General features: G+C 50.3%; 1 protein-coding gene across 3 annotated transcripts in view; it reads right to left on the reverse strand.

The window, feature by feature from the left end:
* Window positions 1–1,323: 1,323 nt before the first annotated feature.
* The window catches only part of RXRA (retinoid X receptor alpha), a 105,960-nt gene continuing 83,775 nt past the window's right edge, over window positions 1,324–23,508 (reverse strand). For all 3 annotated transcript variants that reach the window (XM_064727593.1, XM_064727594.1, XM_064727592.1), the window contains exons 5-10: window positions 20,539–20,708; window positions 15,862–15,991; window positions 11,574–11,706; window positions 9,136–9,227; window positions 7,330–7,435; window positions 1,324–3,963 (exon numbers count right to left, since the gene is read on the reverse strand). In XM_064727593.1, coding sequence (XP_064583663.1) covers window positions 3,816–3,963; window positions 7,330–7,435; window positions 9,136–9,227; window positions 11,574–11,706; window positions 15,862–15,991; window positions 20,539–20,708 — 779 coding nt within the window. In that variant the 3' untranslated portion in view covers window positions 1,324–3,815. The remainder of the gene's footprint in view (window positions 3,964–7,329; window positions 7,436–9,135; window positions 9,228–11,573; window positions 11,707–15,861; window positions 15,992–20,538; window positions 20,709–23,508) is intronic.

Consider the following 23,508-nt stretch of genomic DNA (forward strand, 5'->3'; position numbering starts at 1 on the left):
GAGGAAAAACAAAAGAAAAGAAGAAAAAGGAAACAAAAAGAAGAAAAACAAAAAGGCATCTTAAAATAGATGCAGTTCCTTTGTCTCGAGGAATAAAAATCCAGATTTGGCATCTGCCAATTCGGAAAGGGATTCAGATACAATGGGAGCAAAACACGGAAAAAAACCAAAATAAAAAGCGAGGAAAAAAAAAAAAAAAAAGAAAGAAAAAATCGACTTAAACCACAAAAAGCCAGGAAAAGTCTGTAATTGCTACAGTTCTCTAAGTGTACATGTGAGTGGGGTATTATACAGTGTCGATATCTACAGTACATACACGGACACACGGACACCCAGCCAGCCCAGCCTGCAGGGATGGGGACAGCACAGCCACCAGCCTGGCTTTGGGGACAGCACAGCCACCAGCCTGGCTTTGGGGACAGCTCCCAGCCTTCTGTGGGGTCAGCAGCTCCCCAGCCTGATTTTGGGGTCAGCAGCCCAGCATGGTTTTGGGTCAGCAGCTCCCCAGCCTGATTTTGGGGTTGTCAGCTCCCCAGCCTGGTTTTGGGGTCAGCAGCCCAGCCCAGGGCTGTCCCTGCTGCATGGAGGGCTCAGCAGGGCCAGGGCTCAGCACTCCCACCCCCCCTGACAGCCCCAAGGGCACTCGTGGGCAGTGCCAAGGGAAGCTGGGCATTGCCATGGGGGGTTTGGGATGTGCTGCACTGGGTATTGGGTATGGGGTGGGTGGAATGAGCGTTGAGGGGTGCAGCAGCTGGCTGAAAGGCTGATGTTTGTGCTATCTTTAGAAAATTAAAGATTGTCCCATCAACAAAAAGGAATTAAAAATAAACATTACACATAGATCACCCGAGTGGAAGCAGATTTTTGCAAGAGCACTGAGAGCTGGTGAAACCCACGTCCTACCTCTCCAGGGAATAATGTGCCTTTTGTTTTCCTTCAGCCACGCTCACCTCTCCACACTCAGCCTTATCGTGATGAGGACAACAACAACAACAAATACAAGCCCAAAGTGAAAAGAATACAAAGGAAAGGCTCAAACTCATGCAAAGCTCGTTGCTTTAAGGCTGCTCTGGCTGCTCCCAACACACAAAAGCTTCTCCTTCCCACGGGAACGGCTGGGATGAGGATGGAGGGGGCTCAGGGAATCCCAACTCCCTTTCACCAGCTGAGAAGTGAAATCCCCAGGACAAGGCTCAGCCTTTCCCAAAATCCCCTCCACCAAGGACATGGATTGGGGCTGGGCTGCTCCAGGAGGGAAACTGAGGCACGGGGATGAGCTTGGGCCCTGCAAAGCTTCTCCCTTGGCTTTGTATGGTGGGATGGGATGGGATGGGATGGGATGGGATGGGATGGGATGGGATGGGATGGGATTGCATGAAGACTGGATGACATGAGATTGGATGGAATGAAATGGGACAGGGTGGGATGGGATGAGATGGGGACAGATGGGAAAAAAGGGGATGGAAGATGATGGAACGTGACAGAATGGAAAGGGATGGGATGAAACAAGATGGGACAGGATGGGATGAGATGAAATGAGATGAGACTGGGATGGGATGGGATGGGATGGGATGGGATGGGATGGGATGGGATGGGATGGGATGGGATGGGATGGGATGGGATGGCAGCTCCCACTGTGCCTCCACAGCACCCAACAGCCCCTCCCCAGTGACCCCCCAGGAAAAAAGTGGCTCAACCCACCAGAGACCAGCAGGTTTATCCTAGTGCAACATCCACCAACCTCCCCAAATCTTTTCCTTTGTGCCCAGCAAGTCCCAGGCTCCTTTCTGCTGGGGCCTGGGGGCTGCCCAGGGGCTGGGTGGGCTCGGGGCTGGGGGCTCCTCCACCTCCCTGCACCCCCCTGGGGCTGCGCCAGCCTGGCGCTGGCAGGGAACAGCCTGCTCGTGTTTCCTGGCACCCTCGCCAGATTTCATTTCTCCTGCCTCGTTTTCTTGGCAAATTCTTGCAGGGTGAAGCTGTTTAATAATATTTTCAGTGGCTTGCAGGCTGCTGGGGAAACAGAGCCAAGGCTCTGCCTGCCTCTGCCGATTCGCCACTTCGGGCCAGCCCCAGGGGGAGCTGCCACCTGAAATCCTAAATCCTCAGTGGTTTTTTTCTTATTTTGGAGCTGCAGGGGATGGAGCTGGGCACTCCAGCTGCCAGCTGGGATGGCAACAGGCAGATGGCAACGGTGTCCCCTCCAAAACAGAGGTGGGAGTGAGGTGCTGGGTGCTGCTCCATCCCCCTCCAGGAACACAGGAGTTTTCAACCAGCTGCAAACCATGGGGAGCAAGAAGAGGATTTTTGGGACCCCATCCTTTGCTTTTTAAAGCACAGAGCACATGGAAGTGCTGGGGAAGCCCTTGGCCAAAGGTACAGTGTGTCCATCCTGCCAAGGGGGGAAAACCCTTCCCAACATCCCTCATCATTCCCTCTGCTTTGTTTTTTCTCATGTTTTTGGTGGGGCTCAGGAGATGAGGAGGGAGGAGAAGGGGGATGCTTCCCTCACTGGCCACACACTCCTGGGGGAATCCCATCCCATGGGGCATGGGGCACATTCCTGTCCCTAACCCCCAAAATCCTGTCACCAAGACTCAAGGAAAGGGTTGTGCAAAAGCCAAGGTGCTTTTGGTGCTCTCAGAATCCCGGAGAGGACAGGGATGATGCTGCTGCCACATCCCCCACCCAGCCAGGCCCTCCCACCCCCACGGGGCAGATCCAGGGGAGGGGGAGCCCTGTTCTTGCTTCACCACTAATTAACAGCTGCAATTAACCAGCCTGGCCAAGCCCTCCCACTAATTGTTGCCTTGCAGTGTTTGGCAGGGCTGAAAGAACAGGAGCAGCCTCGTGGGTGAGCCGAAACCCCAAAACCCCAGAGCGGGGTCACGGTGGGATGCTGGGGCAGCACTGGGATGTACTGGGACAGCACTGGGATGAACTGGGACAGCACTGGGATGTACTGGGATGCTGTGCTCAGGGCAGGGGTCCCAGCAAGCCCCCAGGAGCTGGGGAAGGGCCATGGGGAGTCAGTGGCAGCCTTAAAGCAAGCACTGCAGCTGGCTCACGTCCACACCTTTGGGGTGGGCAGCGATGCCCGGGTGCCCTCCAGGGTGGCCAAAGGGCATCTCCTGTGCCACAGCCTCGTGTTTTGGGGGGGGATTCAGCTCAATCCCAAATGCTCTGAAGTGGCAGGAGAAGGCTCTGTGCAGCCAGGGGTGACTCATTCAGGGGGCACGGCCTCTCCCTCCGCAAAGTAACTACCGAGACTACTAAGAATAGTTAGAAACCAAAAATAGAAATTTTTTCTTTTTTTTTTTTTTTTTTTTTTTGTCTTCTTCTTCTCTTTTTTTTTTTTTTTTTTCCAAAAAACTCCATCCTCTGAAAATAGCCCAGCTGCAAATCTGGCAGAGTCCAACCACTCCCCTCGAGGGGCTCATCCAAACCCCACTGCCCCCGAGGGCTGGCACCGTCCTTGTCCCCAGGGGAGGGCTGGGGGTGACACCAGTGACACCAGCCCCACGATGGCTCATCCCAAACCTCATGGCACGGCTGGGGAGGGGGCAGGGGTTGGTTGGCAAAGCTCTCTCCGCTCCCACTCCTCTCTACAAGTAGCACAGGGAACCAGCGAGCAGGTCTGGAGACGCAGCAGTGACAGCGAACGGACAGGGAGGAGGAGGAGGAGGCCGGGGGTGCCCCGGAGCAGACGGTGCCTGTGGCCCTGGGGGCAGCAGGGAGGGACGGGCTGGGGCCGAGGAAAGCAGAGGAAGGGCCCCCAGGGAGCCCGGCCGGGCGAGGGACTGACCCAGCAGAGTTCTCTAAGTCATTTGGTGCGGCGCTTCCAGCATTTCCATCAGGAAGGTGTCGATGGGCGTGTCCCCTATTAGCTTGAAGAAGAAGAGGTGCTCCAGGCATTTCAGGCCGATGGATCGCAGCGCTGGGAGGCGGAGCAGGAGCTTGGCAAACCTGGGGAAGGGAGAAACAGCACGGTCAGACATCCCTGTAAGAGACCTGCATCCCTCATTCAGGCTCTTCCTAATGGTGCCCCACGTTGGGCACCACTCTAAGAGCCCGAATGAGAGATGTGGGACTCCAGGCAGCTCTCCAAAATGGAGTTTGCTGTATCCATGAGTTACAGCAACCCAGGGTTGTGGTGACAGAGCTGTGCCTACAGCTGTCATCCCCAGGAGACCCGTGTCCCTCATTCAGGCTCTTACTAATGGTGCCACACATTGGGCGCTACTGTAGGAGCCAAAATAAGGGATGGGGAACTCCAGGGAGCTCTCCAAAATGCAGTTTGTTGTATCCATGAGTTACAGCAGCCCAGGGCTGTGGGTGACAGAGCTGTGCCTACAGCTGCCAGCTCCAGCTGCAGGCAGGCCTGGAGACCCTGAGTTTGGGTTACAATGCATTATAGACTTTTCTTTTGGTTACAATGCATTATATACTTTTCTTTGCTGAGCATCTCAATACAGAACAACCAATCTATACCATATTTTTTATCTATAGCCCATCATAACTACTATAATTACCACATTCATGTTACTGTTCCCCAATCACTACAAGTTAGCACATTACAGTTTAAGCTAGTATATTTTTAGTTTACTAGTACATTATTAGTTTAAGCTAGAAGTTGTTTTTCAGTTTTCTTGCAGTGGAAAATTCTGAGAGCTTTTTTCTACTTGCAGCTTTGCTGCCTTGTTTGCCTGTGCTCTCTTTCTGCTTGGTAAAAGCATCTTCTTGTTTGGGGTGGGTTTATCCTTTGCTCTAAGCCATAAAAACCCCTTCTAACTCACACACCCTTTGCCTCCTTGGTTATCCACTAAGACTGGCTCAGCAATTCTTTTCTTCTATATCAAAACTTGCTTCCATCTCTATTCCTTCATCAGATTCTACATTTAAAAATCTTTCTGTGAGAAATCTCATATCTGTGAGACTTGTCAAACTTTCATCCTTCCCAACACATCCCCAGGTGCAGCCCTGTCACTGTCATATTTTTTGGAAAAATCCTTTCGCCAGGATTTCTTCTCTTGGGAAGCTGAGAAGCCTCAGAGAAAAAGAAAAACTATATTACTTTGTTTGCTTCTTTTGTGTTTTGTTGTTTTGGACAATGTTTACCAACTGGTCATTGGTTTTATATGCCTTGGAGCAGCCCAGGTGCCAATGGATGTCACCTCCTTGTGTGAGCACTCCCAAGCCAGGGAAAAAGCCCTGGAATGGCCAAAGCAGGGTCATCTGCTTTTCCTGCTGCAAAATCAGGGCCTGAACAGCAGAAAACACACACAGAGACATGCACAAGCACACACATATTCTACATGCATGCACAATTCCCTCTCCCTATTTTTTTTTTTTTATTTTTTTTTTCTGCTGAGCTGGCGAGAACGGTGGGAGCAGAGCCAGGAAAAACAAATCAGCCCTACCATCCCATTCAGGAAGTTTCACTTTAAACCAAACCAGATGATGGCTCCAGCCCTCGGATATGTTTAACTGTGAGATAACCAGCCCAGAGCACAACGTGCCAGGGCTGGGAGGGGAGAAAAGAGCCCTGATTCCTGACTGCCTGAGGCTGCTGGGTGTCACGTAGGCACCCAGCCCTCCCTGTGGAGCAGCAGGGGCTGCAGGGCAGGATTTTTCCTGGGAATGCCTCTCTGTGCAGAAAAATTCCCTTTCGGTGTTTCCAGGGTGCTCCCAAGCTGCTGCTGGATGGGGATTTGGGGCACCTGAAAAAGAGGGAATTGCAGAAATCCCACAGCATGGAGCAGGGGTGGCTCAACCACAGGGAGAACTTGTGTGCAGCCCCAGCTGGTGAGCACATTGTGCCATGGGGCCAGCAGGATGCCCAGAGTTTGGGAGAACTTTGGGGAGCTCTTGTGCAACCCTGGCCCCCCCATCCCAGGGGTTCACCCTCCTGAGGCACCTGGGGTGGTGCCACCACTGCCCTGCACCTCTGAGGGATGCAGGGGGGCAGCAGGGCCCAGGCACAGCTCTCAGGACATCCTGAATGTGCAGAACCTCTCAGCTCACCAAGGATGGGTGTGAGCATCACACAAGAAGGTTCCCAGCCCAACGACACTCAAAGCCAGTAAGAGATTAAATTGCTGAGCCCCTGGTGCAGCTTCTGGGCTTCAAACACTCTCTCAAACACCACTAAGCACTGAGGCAGAGCCCTGGGGAGCTGCTGTGGATTGGTGCTGTCCCTGTGCCATCCTCTGTGTGTGCCAGGCTGCAGATCCTGCACAATGTGCAAAGCAAGAGGGAATCATCCAGAAGAGCTGCTGGCCATGATTCCCAAGGCAGCTCTCCTGGTGCCAGGAACAGCTCTTCTGCAATCCAGAGTCCAGGGTCTGGCTCTGGATTTGCTCCAGAAATGCAGGTTAATAAAGCTTTCTGGAAGAGAAGAGGTACCAGCCCTGCTCCGTGCCCTGTGCTCATCCCTCACCCCCCCTGCTCACCACAAACCAAACACACCCCATGGCACCCTCATCCTCACTCTGCCTGCCTCAAACACCCCAGAAATCCCTGCACAACACACCTCTCTTCATCTGCCAGCACTCTGGGACCCAAAGTGGGGGAAAAACCAAATCCAGCCTCACTTCTGAGGGCACTCTCTGCCCACTGCACTCGCTGCTGTGAAAGCTCCCTTTTCATTCCACCATCCACACGAGGCCAGGAATGCAGGTGAGATGCAAATCCCAGTTGCCTGGGCTGTTTTCCCCCACCATTCATGCACCAGTAGCAGCTTCCAGTGCTTTGCTTGGTTTCTCAAGAAGCTGTCAGGAGCTGAACTGGCAGTTGCCAGCTCCAGGCTGTAACTGGGAAAATGCGCCCACTCAGCTCCGGAGCCGTCCAGGAACACATTCCTAATTCCCCCTCCCATTCCCAGCTGGATTGGGGGAGGCAGGGAGGGGAGAAAAAGAGCATCAATTGAGGCTTTCACTTCCCAGCAATGATGCTCATCTGCCACCGAAAATTAACTCCATGTGAGTCCTATTTTTGCTGCGGTTTCGCCGGCCGTGGTTTCCAAAAGGGAAATGATACCCCCCTTCCCACATGTGCTCATCCCACTGCTGGGGTTGTGGGAGCTGGGGCTCCTCAGGTTTGCCCACCTTGCTGGATTTCCTGGCAGAGGAATAAAGAGCTCTGTGCACTGCACACAGGGGAGGGTTTTTAGGGATGCTCAGAGCTGGAGCGGGTAGAAATGAGGGATTTATCCACAGGGAATCACTGGGAACACAGAGCCCAGAGCAGAGAGGGGACTCTGGGAGCTGCAGCAGCCATGGCAGGGGGTTTGCAGGGGGACAGGGTGCACGAGGAGGGGCTCAGGGAGCTCACCTGCCGGGCTGGTCGGGGTATTTGTGTTTGCAGTAAGCCTCTAGTGACGCGTACACCTTCTCCCGCAGCGCCTCCACCTCCGCCGGGTTCGACAGCCCCTTGGAGTCTGAAAGGCAACAACCAAACATCAGCCAAACACCTCCAGCCAGAAACCCCTCTCTGCACTCCCTCCATCTCTTCCAGCCCCACCAAAGTGTGGCTGCAAGCTTTGAGCTCCAGGGATTTGGGGAGCACTCAGAGGTTTACCCTGCAGTTACGGATTTGGGGAGCACTGGAAGGTTTACCCTGCAATTACAGATTTGGGGAGCACTGGAAGGTTTACCCTGCAGTTACGGATTTGGGGAGCACTAGAAGGTTTACCCCGCAGTTACGGATTTGGGGAGCACTGGAAGGTTTACCCTGCAATTACGGATTTGGGGAGCACTGGAAGCTTTATCCCACAATTACAGATTTTTTTCTCATCTCACAGCCCAGCCCCAAATGTTTTGGCTCATTCCAGTGGTCCCAGACCCTCATTTGAAAGGGTTTAATTCCCCCTCCAGCCCTGGGCTGGTGGGGCTGAAGGAGAAGCCCCTGCTCTGGCACAGCCCCAGCACAGGGCACAGCGAGGATCTGTTTTTAGCAGGGTGAAAGGGACGGTGCAGAAATCGATATCCCCAAGCACATGTGCCACGGGAACCTCTCCAGATTCCCCTTCTTTGACCATAAATGGCTAATCCTAAATTACAGACAATAAATTACTGCTGATTGCAAGGAGGGGGGGACTAAAAAAAAAAAAAAATAAAACCCAAACTGGTCAAGAAGAAAAACAAACCCAAGAAATTGTAATAAACCCTGCTGGAACAGCATGGCCTGGCTGTGGTGGGAAAATCCAGGCAAGGAGCTGTGCTTGGGCACAAACTGTGCTCAGGGAGGGCAGGGATGGGGAGCTTTGTCCTTGGCTGCCATCTGGTTCTGCTCTGATCCACTCTGAAATCCAGAGATCCCCCCAGAGAGCTGTGCAGGTATGTGCAGGCTGGCTCCTGGATTTGCTCCCTGGAATGTGCAGGAAAACCCTGGCACTGAACCTTCCTCATCCCTTGGGCAGCTGCTGAGAGGGAAAGGGGGCAGTGTGACCGTCCCAGAGTCTGTGAAACTGTGGTCAAACATTGAAGGTTTTGTGCATTTTATGAGCACATCTCATGTCTTGTAGCCTCTCCAGGTCTGTAAAGGGCTTTTCCAGAAATGCAGGTAATAAAAGCCCGTTGGATGATGAGGTTGGGAAGCAGAGACAATTATTTCCATGCTCTGGTGTTGCTCTAATCCACATTTTTCTCTTCAACAACATCTAGATTCCACTTTTGTGGAATGTATTCCAGTTCAAGGACAATTCCCTCAAGCACCTGAACTTTCTTTTCACAGTCACTCTAAAAGGGGGAGAGCTGACAGGACAAGGGGGAATGGCTGTAAACTGAAAAAAAAGTAGGCTTAGATTGGATTTTGGGAAGAAATCCTTCCCTGGGAGGGTGGGGAGGCCCTGCACAGGGTGCTCAGATGGATGCCCCATCCCTGGGAATGCCCAAGGCCAGGTTGGACAGGGCTTGGATCATCCTGGGACAGTGAAAGGTGTCCCTGCCCATGGCAGGAGGTTTGGGGAACAAGATGAGCTTTTTAAGGTCCTTTCCAAACCAAACCAACTTTCACCCCTGCCTCCCTTCCTGCCCTAGAGCCCTCTGCTATTCCAACAGGGCTTTTTGGGGGGAAAAAAGGAGCCAGAAGGGCAGGAGAGAGCCAGGAGGGGCCAGGAGAGCAGAGCCAGGCACGCACCAGGGTTGAAGAGGACGATGGCTCGCAGGCAGCCCAGCTCTGTCTTGTCCATCAGCATGTCCCTCATTTTGGACACCAGTTCTGTCAGTACTCTGCAAAAGGACAGAGAAATCACAGACTCAGCATGAAATAACAATAAAAAACGGAATTAAAAGCCCCAGGTGTCAGAGCTGAAGTGAGAAGCTCCGGTCACGTTTAACAAAGCTGGGGATAGTGCTGGTCTGTACCAGCTGAGGATGTGGCCTCATTTTCCTCCTCCATCAAAAAATAGCTCATTAGGAACATCAATAGTTCCTGTGAGATACAACAGGGACCATAAAAACCGCCTTCATCCATTCACTGAGAGGCTCTGGCACCTGAGAAAGCTGCCTAAAAATAAAAAATAACAATAAAAACCCACCCCAACAGGTACCTAAAAGTAATTTCCTCTGCCAGTAATTTTTATTGCTCCCTTTGCTCTTACTGAAGGTGTCGGTCTTGAAATATTTTCCACTGATTGCCCAGTTTTTCATGTTAGATCCTGCAGCAAAGTCATGATCTTGCACTTATGACCTCACAGGAACAAATGATGTCACCCAGGTCCGAAGAACAATTTCCTCACAGAGCAGAGCAGCAAAGGTGATTTGGTTTCAACTCAAGATGAGTCTCAGGGAGAGAAATCAGCATTTCAGCAGCATCTGGAGTCACACTGTGGGTCAAACACCCTGCAAGCCTGGCTTTAAAACACTTTCCCAAAGCCTGAGATTAAAGAGCCCTCGGGACACGCCTGTGGAACCTGCTGAGTATCGCTGGAGCCTTCTCATTGTGCAAATAAAATCACGTCTTGGTCCAATTAAAGATGAAAAGGAATAAAGGAGTGGCCTCCTCGTAACATTAGAAGGCACCTGGACCCCATGAAAGGGGCTTTGATTTGCACTGGGCAGCCTCCTCTGCGTTTGGGGCCACTGGGATTTTTGCACTGGGCAGGCTCCTCTGCGTTTGGGGCCGTTGGGTTTTTGCACTGGGCAGCCTCCCCTGTGCTTGGGGCCATTGGGATTTTTGCAGGTTTCAAGGAGGGGTTTTCTCCTTGTGTTTCCATGGGATGGACTCCCTCATCCCAGGCTCCTCAGACCCCTCAAGCAGGAATGGAGGCAGTTTGGGGTGGAGACAGGGATGGGATGTCCAGGTGAGGTGGTTGGATGGAACCCCAGCCCTCCATCCCTGATGCTGAGGCAGGGATGGAATGAAGGACTGCAGCCTTCAGAAGGTGGATCAAAAGTAATTTAATGAAAGCAGCAGGTTCTTTTATAATGTGAATTGCTAGGGTGAGACTTGATTGGTCCCAAAGTGAAAACCTCTCACACCATTGGTGAGCTATGAACAGCGCACTCTGGAGAACCACATCTATAAACAATGGTTACAGAAAGAGAGAGAAGAATTGTTTCAATTCTTTTCCCTAAGTTTCCCACTGTCATTGTCACATTTTCTGGAAAAATCCCTTCGCCCAGGATTTTTCTCCTGGAAAGCTGAGAAGCCTCAGAGAAAAAGGAAACCAATATTATCTCATTTGCTTCTCCTGTGTTTTGCTGCTTTGGAATGTGGCTGGAGATTGTTTCATTGGTTTCTGCTGTGAATTATTTTGACTTATTGGCCAATTATGGTCAAGCTGTGTCGGACTCTGGAGAGAGAGTCACGAGTTTCATTAGTATCCTCTAAGCCTTCTGTAAGTATCCTTTAGTATAGTTTAGTTTAGTATTCTTTTATATAATATAGCATCATAAAATAATAAATTAGCCTTCTAAGAAGAATATAGAATATTCTTCTTAAAATTCTATATTATAAACCCAGCTAACCAAACATTGTGTTGACAAGCAACCAATTATTAGTCAACTGTGACAGTGGCCACAGGGGTGTTAGGATGAGGGAAGAGACGTAGATCTGACTCCATATTTCAGAAGGCTTGATTTATTATTTTAAGATATATATGACATTAAAACTACACTAAAAGAATAGAAGAAAAAGTTTTATCTCAGAAAGCTAGCTAAGCTAAGAATAGAAAAGAATGAATAATAAAAGTTTGTGTCTCAGACAGAGAGTTTAAGCTAACTGGGCTGTGGTTGGCCATTAATTCTAAACATCTAAGATGGGCCAATCACAGATGCACCTGTTGCATTCCACAGCAGCAGATAACCATTGTTTACATTTTGTTCCTAAAGCTTCTCAGCTTCTCAAGGAGAAAAATCCTAAGAAAGGATTTTTAATGAAAAGATGTCTGTGACAGCCAACCACTAACTCTTAACTTCATCAAGGCCAGCCCATTAATTTCAATTAACTCCAATAAAGCTCATCTCTAACTAAAATCTTCACTCCTCTAAAAATCTCTAAATTCCTTAGGTTTGTGTCTGACATGTCTCTGTGCTCGGAGGATGTGTGATCACAGCCATGGCAGCTCACCCTACCTGTCGAAGATGGCCCCGACGCCGGCGCTGTGGGCGCTGTTCCTGTGCACGTGCAGCCCCGTGGCCAGCAGGATCCCGTCCTTCACGGCGATGGAGCGGTGAGAGAAGGAGGCAATCAGCAGCTCGTTCCACCCTGGGCACGAGAGAAACCAGTGGGGCTGCAGGTTAGAGCTGTGGCATCCTTGGGAAGTCTCCTCTCTAACATCACCTCTGTAACAAGAGCCTTTCTTATGGATTTTTAAAAGCGGCAGTGGATTGGAGGGTGACAGTGCCACCTCTCCAATGACACTGGACAAACCAACAGTCCATCAAATTTCTCTTCCTCCATAAAAGAATGCGAAACAATAAGTTATTTACAGAAAGTGTGTGAGAAATTTTGTTACAAGATTGTAAGCATCAGAAGGCTTAGAAAATCTTAAAAAATCCAAGTGACAAGGCTGCAGGTTAGAGCTGTGGGATCCTCAGGAAATCTCCTCTCTAACATCAGCTCTCTAACAGGAGCCTCTGGTGCAGGAATGTGGCTGGATGTGGGAAAGGAAGGAGGAGCCAGCTTTTTCTTGGATGTCAGAGAAAGGAAAAAAACCATCAGGAACCCAGTGCACTAAAAATAAAGCTAATAAGGGGAGCAGTTTCCTCTATAAACCGTGCAGACAGCGAGCAAAAGCTCTGCCTGAAGCTCCCCGTGGGTGTGGAGCCCTGAGCTCCCCTCTGTCCTCACCTCCCAGCACTTCCAGCCCTATCAGCATTTGCTATCAGCTCATCAGGCTCCTCCTCAGGCCACAGAAGTTCATTCACCAGCCCTGAGCCCTGCAAAGGGACCATGGAATCTCTGGATTTATTTGTGGGTTTGCTGTTTCTGCTAGGAAAATGCTGGGAGGGAGGGATTGGGTTTGTTCTCTGCACAGCCCCACGTCTGTGACTGGAAAACAGATTTTAGTCTTATCAGCTGGGCAGGCTGCTCTGGGATATGGGAAGGACATCCTCTGAGCCCAGACTTACAAGGAAGGGAAGGGAGGTGTGACCTCCACACCTTCCAGCTCCCCTTCCCCATCCAACACCTCTTCAATTCCTAAATCCATCACAGGCTGAGCTCAAGAATTCCTGAAACAAACCCCAAACGAGAGGAAATGCTGCCAAGCTTGAAGGGTGGAAATTTGGGTGACTTCCAGCCAGGAGCAGCATCTTCAGTAGGACAAGATGGGGTCTTCTGCAACACCCCTGGGCTGAACATGTTCTGGAATTCTGGTCCAGGATATTCCAGGATCTTTGGATATTTTATTCCAGGATATTTGGATTTAAAGGGTTTTTTTCCCAGGCTGGAAAAGCAACACAACAATATCCCACACCTCTGCTGTCACAAGAACTCATCTCACAGCCTGGAATAAACACAAGGCCCATGTGTGCTGTATTTACCTTCTGCTGCAGCCGTGGGTTGTGCCATCAGAAATGTTGACAAGGAATAAAGTTCACTCTTTCCTAAGTGGCCACAGGATGTTTCCACCCCAGCCACGGGAACATTTCTTTGGCTATTTACTGGGTGAGGCCTGGCACTTTCACAGGGATTGCAACACTGAAACCCGAGCAGGATGGAGGAGAAGGAGCCTGCAGAGCCCTGCTCCTGTGAGGAAGAGGAGCTCCCAGAGCCAGATCCATGGGAATTCATCACACACAGCCCCACAGCAGCTGCAGCCAACAGGAACCAGAGCTGGCTCTCCACACCCACTCCAAGCTGGGCTCATTCCACTGAAGGAGGGCTGGATTCATCAGCATCCTTCCTCTGGATTGTTCCTGTGCAGAGCTGGGATGTTTCAGCTGAAATGGGGAAGATTTTCCTACCTTGTCTTTTCTAAAGAGCTGCCAAGACAGAGGCAAGCAGGGAAAATTCACCATAACCACAGGCAGCAAACTGGAATTAGAGACCAACCAAGTGTCCCCTGAGAGTTCTGCATTTCAGCCAAGCTCTGGAGTGGCAGAGCAGAATTCTGTGATTCCTGTGACTCCTTTCTCCCCAAACAGGGTGGCTCTGGCTCCTCTGGGGCAGGGAAGGCACTCTGGCTTTCCCAAAGTGCTGCCAAGACAGAGGCAAGCAGGGAAAATTCACCATAACCAGAAGCAGCAAACTGGAATTAGAGACCAACCACGTGTCCCCTGAGAGTTCTGCATTTCAGCCAAGCTCTGGAGTGGCAGAGCAGAATTCTGTGACAATGTGACTCCTTCCTCACCCAGCAGGGTGGCTCTGGCTCCTCTGGGCAGGGATGCACTCGGGCTTTCCAAAGTGCTGCAAGACAGAGCAAGCAGGAAATTCACCATACCACAGGAGCAAATGAATTAGGACCACCAAGGTCCTGGGGTTTCTGCATTTCAGCCAAGCTCTGGAGTGGCAGAGCAGAATTCTGTGACAATGTGACTCCTTTCTCCCCAAACAGGGTGGCTCTGGCTCCTCTGGGACAGGGAATGCACTCTGGCAGAGCAGTGGTCATTGTGTCACTCCATTTCTCTGCCAAGTTTCCCCACCAGCCCTACAAACCCAGCTGCAGGGATGTAACACAGCATCCTCTGCCAGGCTGAGAAAACATCAGGTTATTCCTGTCTCAGCTTGGAAACAAGAAAACTGGTGGAAAACATGCTTTAAAAAATCAGGTTTCCTTCCCTTCCCAACAGCTCTGAGAGGGAATGTTTTTAAATGATTCAGGATCTGAGGAGAGCTGCTGCACTGCTCCTCCAGAGCTGTGTGCTCCACTTGTTTTGCCTCCCAGGATGCCTGACTGAGGCTCTTAGCTGGATTTTAATGCTTCAATATTTCATGGGCAGCTGTTCTCAGCAGGCCACTCAATAAAACATTGAGCCACTGCTTGGAAGGTTATCTGAGGCCCTGGCAGAGGTGTGTGGAGCAGGGAGCTCCAGGGAGCTGCTCAGCAGGCTCAGGGCTGGAGGCACCAGGAAATTTGGGGTGTGAAGGGGTTGGCAGCCCCTCTCCTGCTGTGGGGAGTGGGTCACAAACAGAGAACACAGGTCAGGAGCTCTCCAGCTCCAGTTTTCATCAGCTGCCTGCTGAAGAGAGAGGAAAACCTGGAGCTGCCATGGTGGGGCTGGGTTCCACTTCCCAAAAGGAAAAGGCAGAGCTTTGTCTGAATCCAGCTTTTGCAGAAAGCCCGCAAAGATCCTCACAGAGAGGCTTCCCTGCTCATCCCCTTTCACAAGAAGCTCTAGAAATCCTCTTCAAACCCACACTTTGGATGTTCCAAAGGGCCCAGAGCCAGCTCTGGCAAAACCCATGGAGCACCTTCCCCCAGAGGCTGCAGGAGCCATCCTGGAAGGGTGCAGGACCCAAAAGTGAATCTGTGGGAAATAAAAGGAACTTTACCAAGGACTTCAATGTCCCTGGCTTACAAAGAGCTTCATGTCTCAAACTCATCCTCTCCAAGCTCTGCTCCTGTTTTTTGCCCTCCACAAGCTTTGTGCAGCAGCAAGAGCCTGAATTCACTCAACAGGGGAAGATCCTTCCTACAACCAACTGCTTCCACCTCCCAAATGCTGCTCCTGCTGCACAAGGAAATTTAAAATAACCCCTGAGAGTTCTGTTTTCATCCTGGAAGGGTGCAGGATCTGGACAAAAGTGAATTTGGAGGAAATAAAAGGAACTTTAAAAGTACCAAGGACTTCAACATCCCTGGCTTACAAAGAGCTTCATGTCTCAAACTCATCCTCCCCAAGCTCTGCTCCTGGTTTCTTGCCCTCCATGAGCTCTGTGCAGCAGCAGGAGCTTGAATTCACTCAACAGGGGAAGACCCTTCCTACAACCAACTGCTTCCACCTCTCAAATGCTGCTCCTGCAGCCCCCCTGCTGCACAAGGAAATTTAAAATAAGCCCTGAGAGTTCTATTTTCATCTTGGTGGGTGGGAGAAGAAGTGAGATGTACTCTTCTCTCCTTTCTGGTTTTAATTATGATCAAACATTTCAGTCTGATGAAATTTCATGGGGGCCTGAGCCCAGCTTGGTCTTTCAAGCCTCAGTTTGGGAGGAAGGCAGAGTTTAACTCCTTTGGTTTAAGCCACCCAGCACCCATCTCTGAGTTCCTCAGATCAGAGATGAAGCTGGGCCATTTTTCAGCAGACTGGATCCAATTCACCAACACTTCCCATGAAAGGCTTTCAAAATCCTATTTAAAAGCCGAATTATCAGAGTCTATCAAGAATCAATTAAAGATTTTCAAGGTGCCAGGACCTAAATCTGAGGGTACAACCTGTCCCAAGGGGACACTGAGCACTGCCAACAGATGTCACTCACCTGCTCTGAGCAAGATGACCTGGTCATCCAGGGGCAGCTCGGAGAAGTGGGGGATCCTCTTGGCCCACTCCACCAGGGTGAAGAGCTGCTTGTCTGCTGCCTGGCAGATGTTTGTCACCGGGTCGTTGGGCTGCCAAAAAAATTAAAAAATAAATTTAAAAAGAGATGGAAACACTTGGAAAAGGCAGAGTGAGGGAAAGGGAGGCTGGAGGAGCAGCCTGCTGCCATCTCTGAGGTGGGTGTTATCACTCACAGGCAAAGGAAGTGATTTGGCTGCTCCACCACAAGGGTTGTAATTGTTTTTAGCAAGCCCCAACATGGGAATTGGGAGTGCTGAGACTCCATATCCATCACCCTGACTGATGAATCCTGGGGAAGGGCAGACTCCAGCATCTCCCAGCTCGATAAACCAGCACCAGAGGGGGCATTGCAGGAAAAAAAAGAAAAAAGAGAAAACCCCTTTCCTTTGAAATATTATCCAGTAACAGAAACCATCTGCTCTCGAGGAGGACAGTCAGCCTAAACACACCAAATCCCTGTTTAAAGGAACTGCTCACAGCTCAAGTGGATTTGTGATTAGGAACTGGAAGAGCCTGTTTAACCCTGGGGAAGGCTGAGCTGGCTGATCCAAGTGAGTCTGGAGGGTTTACCTCTGTGGACAGGGATGTATGAGCCCTTCCCATCTCCCTCAGTAATCCCTGCTGATATCCAGCAGCCTGCATTGTACAATTACCTTCTCTCCATGGCCTTAAAAGAGCAGTTTCCAAACTGCAGGAGAAGTTGGGTTGCAAGGGGAAGGGTGTAAATTCAGAGGGAGAGCAGGCTGGAATGTCAGGGCAAGCTGTGGCACAGCCCCCTCCCAGGCTGGGCAGAGCAGAACCACATTGCCAAGTCAGCCCTGTGCCCCTCAGAGCCCTGCCCCATCCCCTGGCAGCAAACCCAGAGCTCTGTGCCTCAGTGGCCAACATCTCCCATTCTCCAGGCTTAAAATAGCCAGGATTTGGCACGCTCAGGGCACCTGCCCTGGAATTATTTCCACCTGTCATGTGCAGAGATGGATGGGCACAGGCTGGCACCGCACAGGGATGTGCCCTCCGTGTCCCAACCCCTTCCAGCAGCTCCCCCAGGGCTGAAGGGCAGGGCAGTCTCACTGCCAGGGAGCTGGGGCTCTTCCCTGTAAAGGAGAAGTGAGCAGGAACTGGGCTTTTCCTGGGATTTACCCAGAAATGTGTGTGAGGAGGAGCTTTGAAGGATTCAGGGTCTCACTGGGAATGTTGATATTCAGAGACAGGAAGGGACACCACAGACCCTGATTTCCCTCAAGACACCCCAGTTTGCTCAGCCAGGTGGAGAATCCTGGCATCCAGGTGAGGTGGGATGGGGATCACAACTTATGCTGCAGCAGAACCCAACCCTTGCAGCAACAAGGGCCTGCAGAGCCCCTCAGAAGGGGCAATTCAGGTAAATCAGATGTTTTTGCCAAAGCTTTCATCGGGGCTGGCTCCTGTGTAGGTTGTCACCATGAACAGGGGCTCCTTGTTCCCCAGCCCTGGCTGTCCCTGACAGCACAAGCTGTCCCCAAGCCCTGGTGCTCCAAAGCCTCATCCTCGGCTTCAGTTCCACCTCAGATGGCAATTCCTGGAACCACCAGGGCCCTTCCTGGCAGAACCTGATCACTGGGGCACGAGAAGCAGCTAAAAGTGTCCAGAGGGCCCTGCCTGGCTCCAGGGCAGTGCTGGAAACGCTCCCTGGGCACGGAAAGCAAATCCCCTCCTGCAGTAAATAGCAGGGGCACCTGATCCTCCTGGAAAACTGCAGCCTGGAGGCATCTCCCACAAAATGGAGACTTGAAACCAGACATTCAAAGGCCAATTAAGACCTAATGGGGAGGACAGCTCTCAGTTACAGGCTTTGCCTTTTGGCCAGGAGCCTGTCCCAGGGCAGGAGCCCAAAGTGCCAAGGCATGGGGCAGAAGCAAAGCCACCCCCTGGGACAGGGACAAGCTACAGGCACAAGGACAAGGGGGAATGGATTTGAGCTATGAGAGAGTGGGGTTAGAGCAGATATTGGGGAAAAACCCTTCCCTGTGAGGGTGAGGAGGCCCTGGCACAGAGTACCCAGATGGCTGCTCCATCCCTGAAAGAGCACAAGGCCAGGCTGGATGGAGCTTGGAGCAACCTGGGATAGTGGAAGGTGCTTTTAACATGATTTTAAGGTCCCTTCTAACCCATTCTATGTGGGAGACAAGGGTGCTAATCCCTAAATCACCCTGGCACCACCAGCTGGAAATGTCCCCGCAGGTCACCAGCCTGAGTGCAGAGGCACAAATCAAAGCACCCAACAGCAAACAGCTCGTGTTCTCCCCGTGCTTATCAGGGCCTCGATTTGTCTGCCTTTCCATCACCTGGGCTCTGGGGAAGGGCAGCAGCTCCCCTGTCTTCCCTCTCCTCATCCTGTGGTGGCCTCGTCACCGGGAGCTGCTGATCTCATCCATCTGCTAAACCTGCTACAAATGTCACCTCGTGCTTGACAATAACAGGGCATTTCAACAAGCCTCCTGCTTCTATTTAGATGCAACACACATCCTTGTTCACAGTAATGCCTGTTGAATTATGCAGGAACCGGCTTTCAATTTGAGGAGATGCCGTGCCAGACGAAGCCATTTATTTCAGCTCCCTCTCTGGGGTTTGTTTTCAAGTCAGCACCAGGCTGGCTCCAGCTCCCCTGAAGGATTTTTGATCCTGAGAGCAGTCAGAGCCTCTCTGAGCCCCTCACTAACTCCTCCAAATAAAGCCCTTTACAGCCTTGTGGGGATGGGATCCTCCTCCTAAATGCAGGTGAGGGTTTGTGCCTGATCCTGAGGGGTTTGTACCTGATTTTGGAGAGTTTCACTGAGGGATTGGCTCTGTCCATCCCACAAAGCCTTGACTATCCAAGAGCCACCTAAGGAATGCTAGGAAAAGCTGTCTTTGCAAAAAAACAATCATCCCAAAAAGTCAATTACTGACTCCCAGATCCCTCACAGAATTCTGCTGGAAGGGACTCTAAAGATGCTCCATTTCCAACCCCCTGCCACAGGAAGGGATTTCTGACTCAAACCCTCCAAGCCTGATATAAAGAGAGAGATGAAAGTATTGTTGTAACAGAAGATAACCACTGCAGAGCCCTTGCACTTGCTCGGAATAGCTGCATTTCATCAGCTCAGCCTCACAGCCACCCAGCAGGAATTGCACAGGGATGTTTCAGTGCATGAGCCTGCTCTCTTGGCAGAGCTCAACCTCTGAGTCCCTCAAAGGACTTGGGGACAACCAGGAGATGCTCCTCAGTCCAGCTTTAGTTGCTATTTTTCAGAGGAATTCCTCTATTCCCACTTCTTTCATGGGAAATGGGGCTATGGAGGAGTGGGGGCTGCCCTTAAACACTGCCTGGGCTGCAGAGGGTCTGTCCCAGAAATGGAATTTCAGAGGATTTGGCTCTCACATTAGGAGATTTCTCCCTTTTGATAAGGGAAATCTCACAGGAAAGGGCCCAAAACATTTCCCCTCACTCTTCACAGAATCCCAGACTGGTTTGGGTTGGGAGGGACCTCAAGACCATCTCATCCCAACACCTTCCACCAGCCCAGGCTGCTCCTGTCCCATTTCCCTGCCATCCCTCCCTCGTGCACACAACACCCTGGTACAGCCCAGCTGCTCCAAGCAGGCCCAGTTATAATGCAAGTTCCTAACTGGGAAAAGAACCTGAAAACCAACTCACAGGCAAATTTCTCCAGGTTTTCTCTCCTCAGAGAGCCAAGCAGCTGCATAATTCTGCACCTGAGCAGTCACACCCTCATTCCCCAGCTCTTATCTCCCTGCACTTCAGCCACGCAGGTTTATTGCCTCAATTGGACTCTGAGCTCTTCAGAGCAGTGTGTTTTCCTGCCTTTCAGCACTGAGGGCTGTTATTTACAATAAAACCTTCTCTGAGAGCCCTTTTAATCTCTCCTCACAGCACCTCTCACTTCCCTGTGGCTGTGGGACAGAAGACACCAAACGCTGGTGGCTGCTGGCTCTGCTGTGCTGCTGCTGAGCTGGCTCACAGGGCCCACAGCAGAGCCAAAAATTGCATTTTTGAGCTGGTTCTTTACAGGAGTGTGCCCTTTGTTGATGGAGTGACAAGAGTATTTTTTGTCCTCTCAAGAAAGAAAGAAGCCTAAAAGTTTCTTTCTTTGATTAGGTGAAAAAGCAACTTTATAAGCCTAAGGAGCTTCACTTCAAACTTAAAAATTGCTAATTAGACAAAAGCTAAAAAGTCTTGCTTTAGCAATTTACTTTAAAATAAGTGAACAAAGAAACTAATTGCTTTTATAAAGTATTTTATCAAAAGCAAAGACTTCTTGCACTTAGCTCAGTTTTTGTTTGTTATTTTGCCTTTCATCAAACCTTTTCATTTCTAACACTGCAACAGAAGCCATCTTGGTAATTTTTATGCCTCCAAAAGTAGCTAAACTATCTTAGGTGTGTTATAAGCCTCTAAAAGCTTATGAAACCTGGCTCAAAGAAGTTAAAAGCTTATGAAACCTAGCTCAAGGAAGTTCTCTAACAGTTCTTTCCCACAGGGGACAACTCCTTTGTGCCCCAGCTGTCCTGATGGTCACTGTGGTGTCCCCAGGAGGGGCTGGGCAGAGGTGCTCACCGAGCTGGGGGTCAGGCCCATGTTTGCCTCGATGTAGGTCTCTGTCTTTGGCTCCACAGCCAGCTCAGCCTCCAGGATCTTCTCCACGGGCATGTCCTCGTTGGCGCTGCTCGTGGACTCCACCTCGTTCTCGTTGCGGTCCTTGCCCCGCTGCCGCTCCTCCTGCACGGCTGTGAGGGACACACAGGGACAGTGCCACGGTCAGACTGTCACAGGGGAGGATCACAGAATTCCCAGAATCACCACGTTGGTTGGAAGAGATCTTCAAGATCATCAAGTCCAACCCAGCTTCAACACCTCAACTCAGCCCTGGCACCCAGTGCTGCATCCAGGCTTGGTTAAACACACCCAGGGGTGGTGACTCCACCACCTCCCCAGGCAGAACATTCCAGAACTTTATCACTCTTTGCATGAAAAACTTTTTCCTGATATCCAACCTGTATTTTCCTTGGTGCAGCTTAGACTGTGTCCTCTGCTTGTGTCAGTTGTTCTTGTCACCACTGGGTCAGGAAGGGATAAGTGACACAGACTCCAGGTCAGAAAGCTAACAGGCCCCAGATTATTGGAACCCCTTCTTTTATACACTGCTCCCATACGGGTGGACCTGACTGGTCACTAAATCAACACATTCCACATGACTGGCTAATTAAGAAGACACCCTTTGGTAAAACATCTTATGAGGAAAACAACTTATTACAATGGGGATTGCTCCCCATTCTTTCTCTCTGCCTCCCTAAAACTTCCCAGATGAATTCATGGAAAGTTTATCTGCCTTTCTCTCTCTCTGAGCAGACTGTCATCTCCACAGTGTGATGGCTGACTCTCACAATTAAAAGGCAAATATCATGTATATATGTTAGGAGAAGTTTTATAGGGTTTAGATTTAGATTTATAGTTATGTTTTACCCCCTCTTGTGCTGTTATCAGGGGGTGGCCCGGGCTGGGGACATTTGGGAGGGTTGACTCATTACTATGGCAGCACCTGACCTCCAATCAAGATTTAAGGAAGTGATTTCCATCACTGGACAGTGAAGGAGGAGTCAGTGGACAGAATTTTGGAGGAGCTAGGGGGTTAAAAGGCAAAACCTCCATTGTGTGGATGAGCACATGGTGGGAAAAATCTTCTTCTCCCAGCACTGTAATATTTTATCTATTCAGTCTTGTGTTGTATTTTTTATAAGGTTTTAATAAACCTTTTAAATATTTTGGAAGTGAGTAGCATTTCTCACCCCCAGGCCCTGCAGGTGGCCATGAAACCCCAAAGCATCCTGCAGGATCACCCCTCTCTGTCAGTTCCCAGAGTGGGATATCCCAGGGAATGTGGGGTTGGGGGAAGGCAGGAGCAGCCCCACACTGGGAAATCAGCTCTGTGTGTGCATGGAGAGGGATGGCCCTGCTTGGACAGGGAAAGGCCCCCCTGTGCAGAGGGACAGGTCCTGGAAATAAAAAGGTCAAAGACAAAGCACCACAAAGGAAGCCACACTTTGAGTCACTGCTGGAGAGGGAAAGGGGTGGGTGAAGGGACAGAATCAGGGAATCCTAAAGAAAATTCAGGTCAGTTTAAGGCAGAAATCCCAAATTCAGCCACCTCTGAGGCTGGCAGTGCTGGATTTCCCTGGAGGCCATGCCATGCCCCTCTGCAGCTCCCGTGGGACAGGAGCTCCATGCAAACCTCCATCCTGCCCTTGGCTCCAGACAGACAGGAGAGACCTGTCCCAAATCCTGTGGGGTGGGAATGATCTTGCCAGCAGCTGTCACATGCTGATGAATTATAGCTGAGCAGCTCAGAGATGAGAAACACTCACTAGATGCTAATAACATTATTATTATTATTAATGACCTCCCTTGGAAACCTGCACATGCTTTTCCTACACCTGGAAGGCAGCTTTGTGCAGCAGCAATGGGAACTCTCTCTTTCTCCATCACCCTGTCACAGACCCTAAATCCCACACTCTTCCATAACACATTTGAGCCCATTCTGCTTGAGAACAGCCCAAGCATCTCTGCCCATGAGACACAGCTCTCTGAACCCACCAAGCTCCTTGCTGAGGCACTCCAATAATGTCAAAAATTGCAATGTCAAAATTGCAATTTATTGACAATTACCCGAGCACTCCTTCCCTGCTCCAGCTGAAGCAGGTTATGGGATGTTCAAGCAGAGCATAAAATAAAATAAAATAAAATAAAATAAAATAAAATAAAATAAAATAAAATAAAATAAAATAAAATAAAATAAAATAATATATATATATAAAATAAAAAATACAATAAAATAAATAATAAAATAAAATAACCCCAGGAAACTGAGACACAGGCTAAAGAAGCCCTCTCTGGCTGTTGATCCCATTAACCCAGCTCCTGGGGCCAATTCCCAGTGCTCCCCCTCCTTCTCTCAGCGTTGCTGTTTGCTGCATGTCAACAGAGCTCAGGCTGTGCCATGTGAAAGCTGTTATGCAAAAAGGCAAGAGGTTCCTTTCTGCAAACTTCTCTGGGCTGCAGAGGCTCCTCAGGCCCACCAACGTTGCCTGCTGTGCTGCCAGAGCCAGGTAAACTCAGATTTGTGTCGTGGCTTTTGTCCATCTGGCATGGATTCTTCTTTTTCAAAACTCTGCTTTAATTACACCCCTCCAACCCCACTCCTGCTTCTCCAAGCATCAGAAAAAGGGAAGTTTTTGCTTAATGCCAGCCCTCCTTCAGCAGCACAGATGCACCAAGATTCCTCTGGGCACATTAGAGGAGATGAAACACCTACTAAATAACACGAAAGCCTGAGAGAAAGGCAAACCCTCAACAAATGAGATCTTATAAAAAGATCTAAATGCCAAATTGCTGCTGGAGATTTGCAGCAGCTCTCAAGGATGATGGTGCAAAGTTGGGATCACTGGGGTCACTCCACCATGGTGTTAACCCCAAAACCACACCCTCGTGCTGGACATGGGATTTGTGGCAAAGCACTGCAGAGGGCTGGGC

The sequence above is a fragment of the Zonotrichia leucophrys genome, chromosome 17 (genome assembly GCF_028769735.1).
Source record: "Zonotrichia leucophrys gambelii isolate GWCS_2022_RI chromosome 17, RI_Zleu_2.0, whole genome shotgun sequence".
NCBI lineage: Eukaryota > Metazoa > Chordata > Aves > Passeriformes > Passerellidae > Zonotrichia > Zonotrichia leucophrys.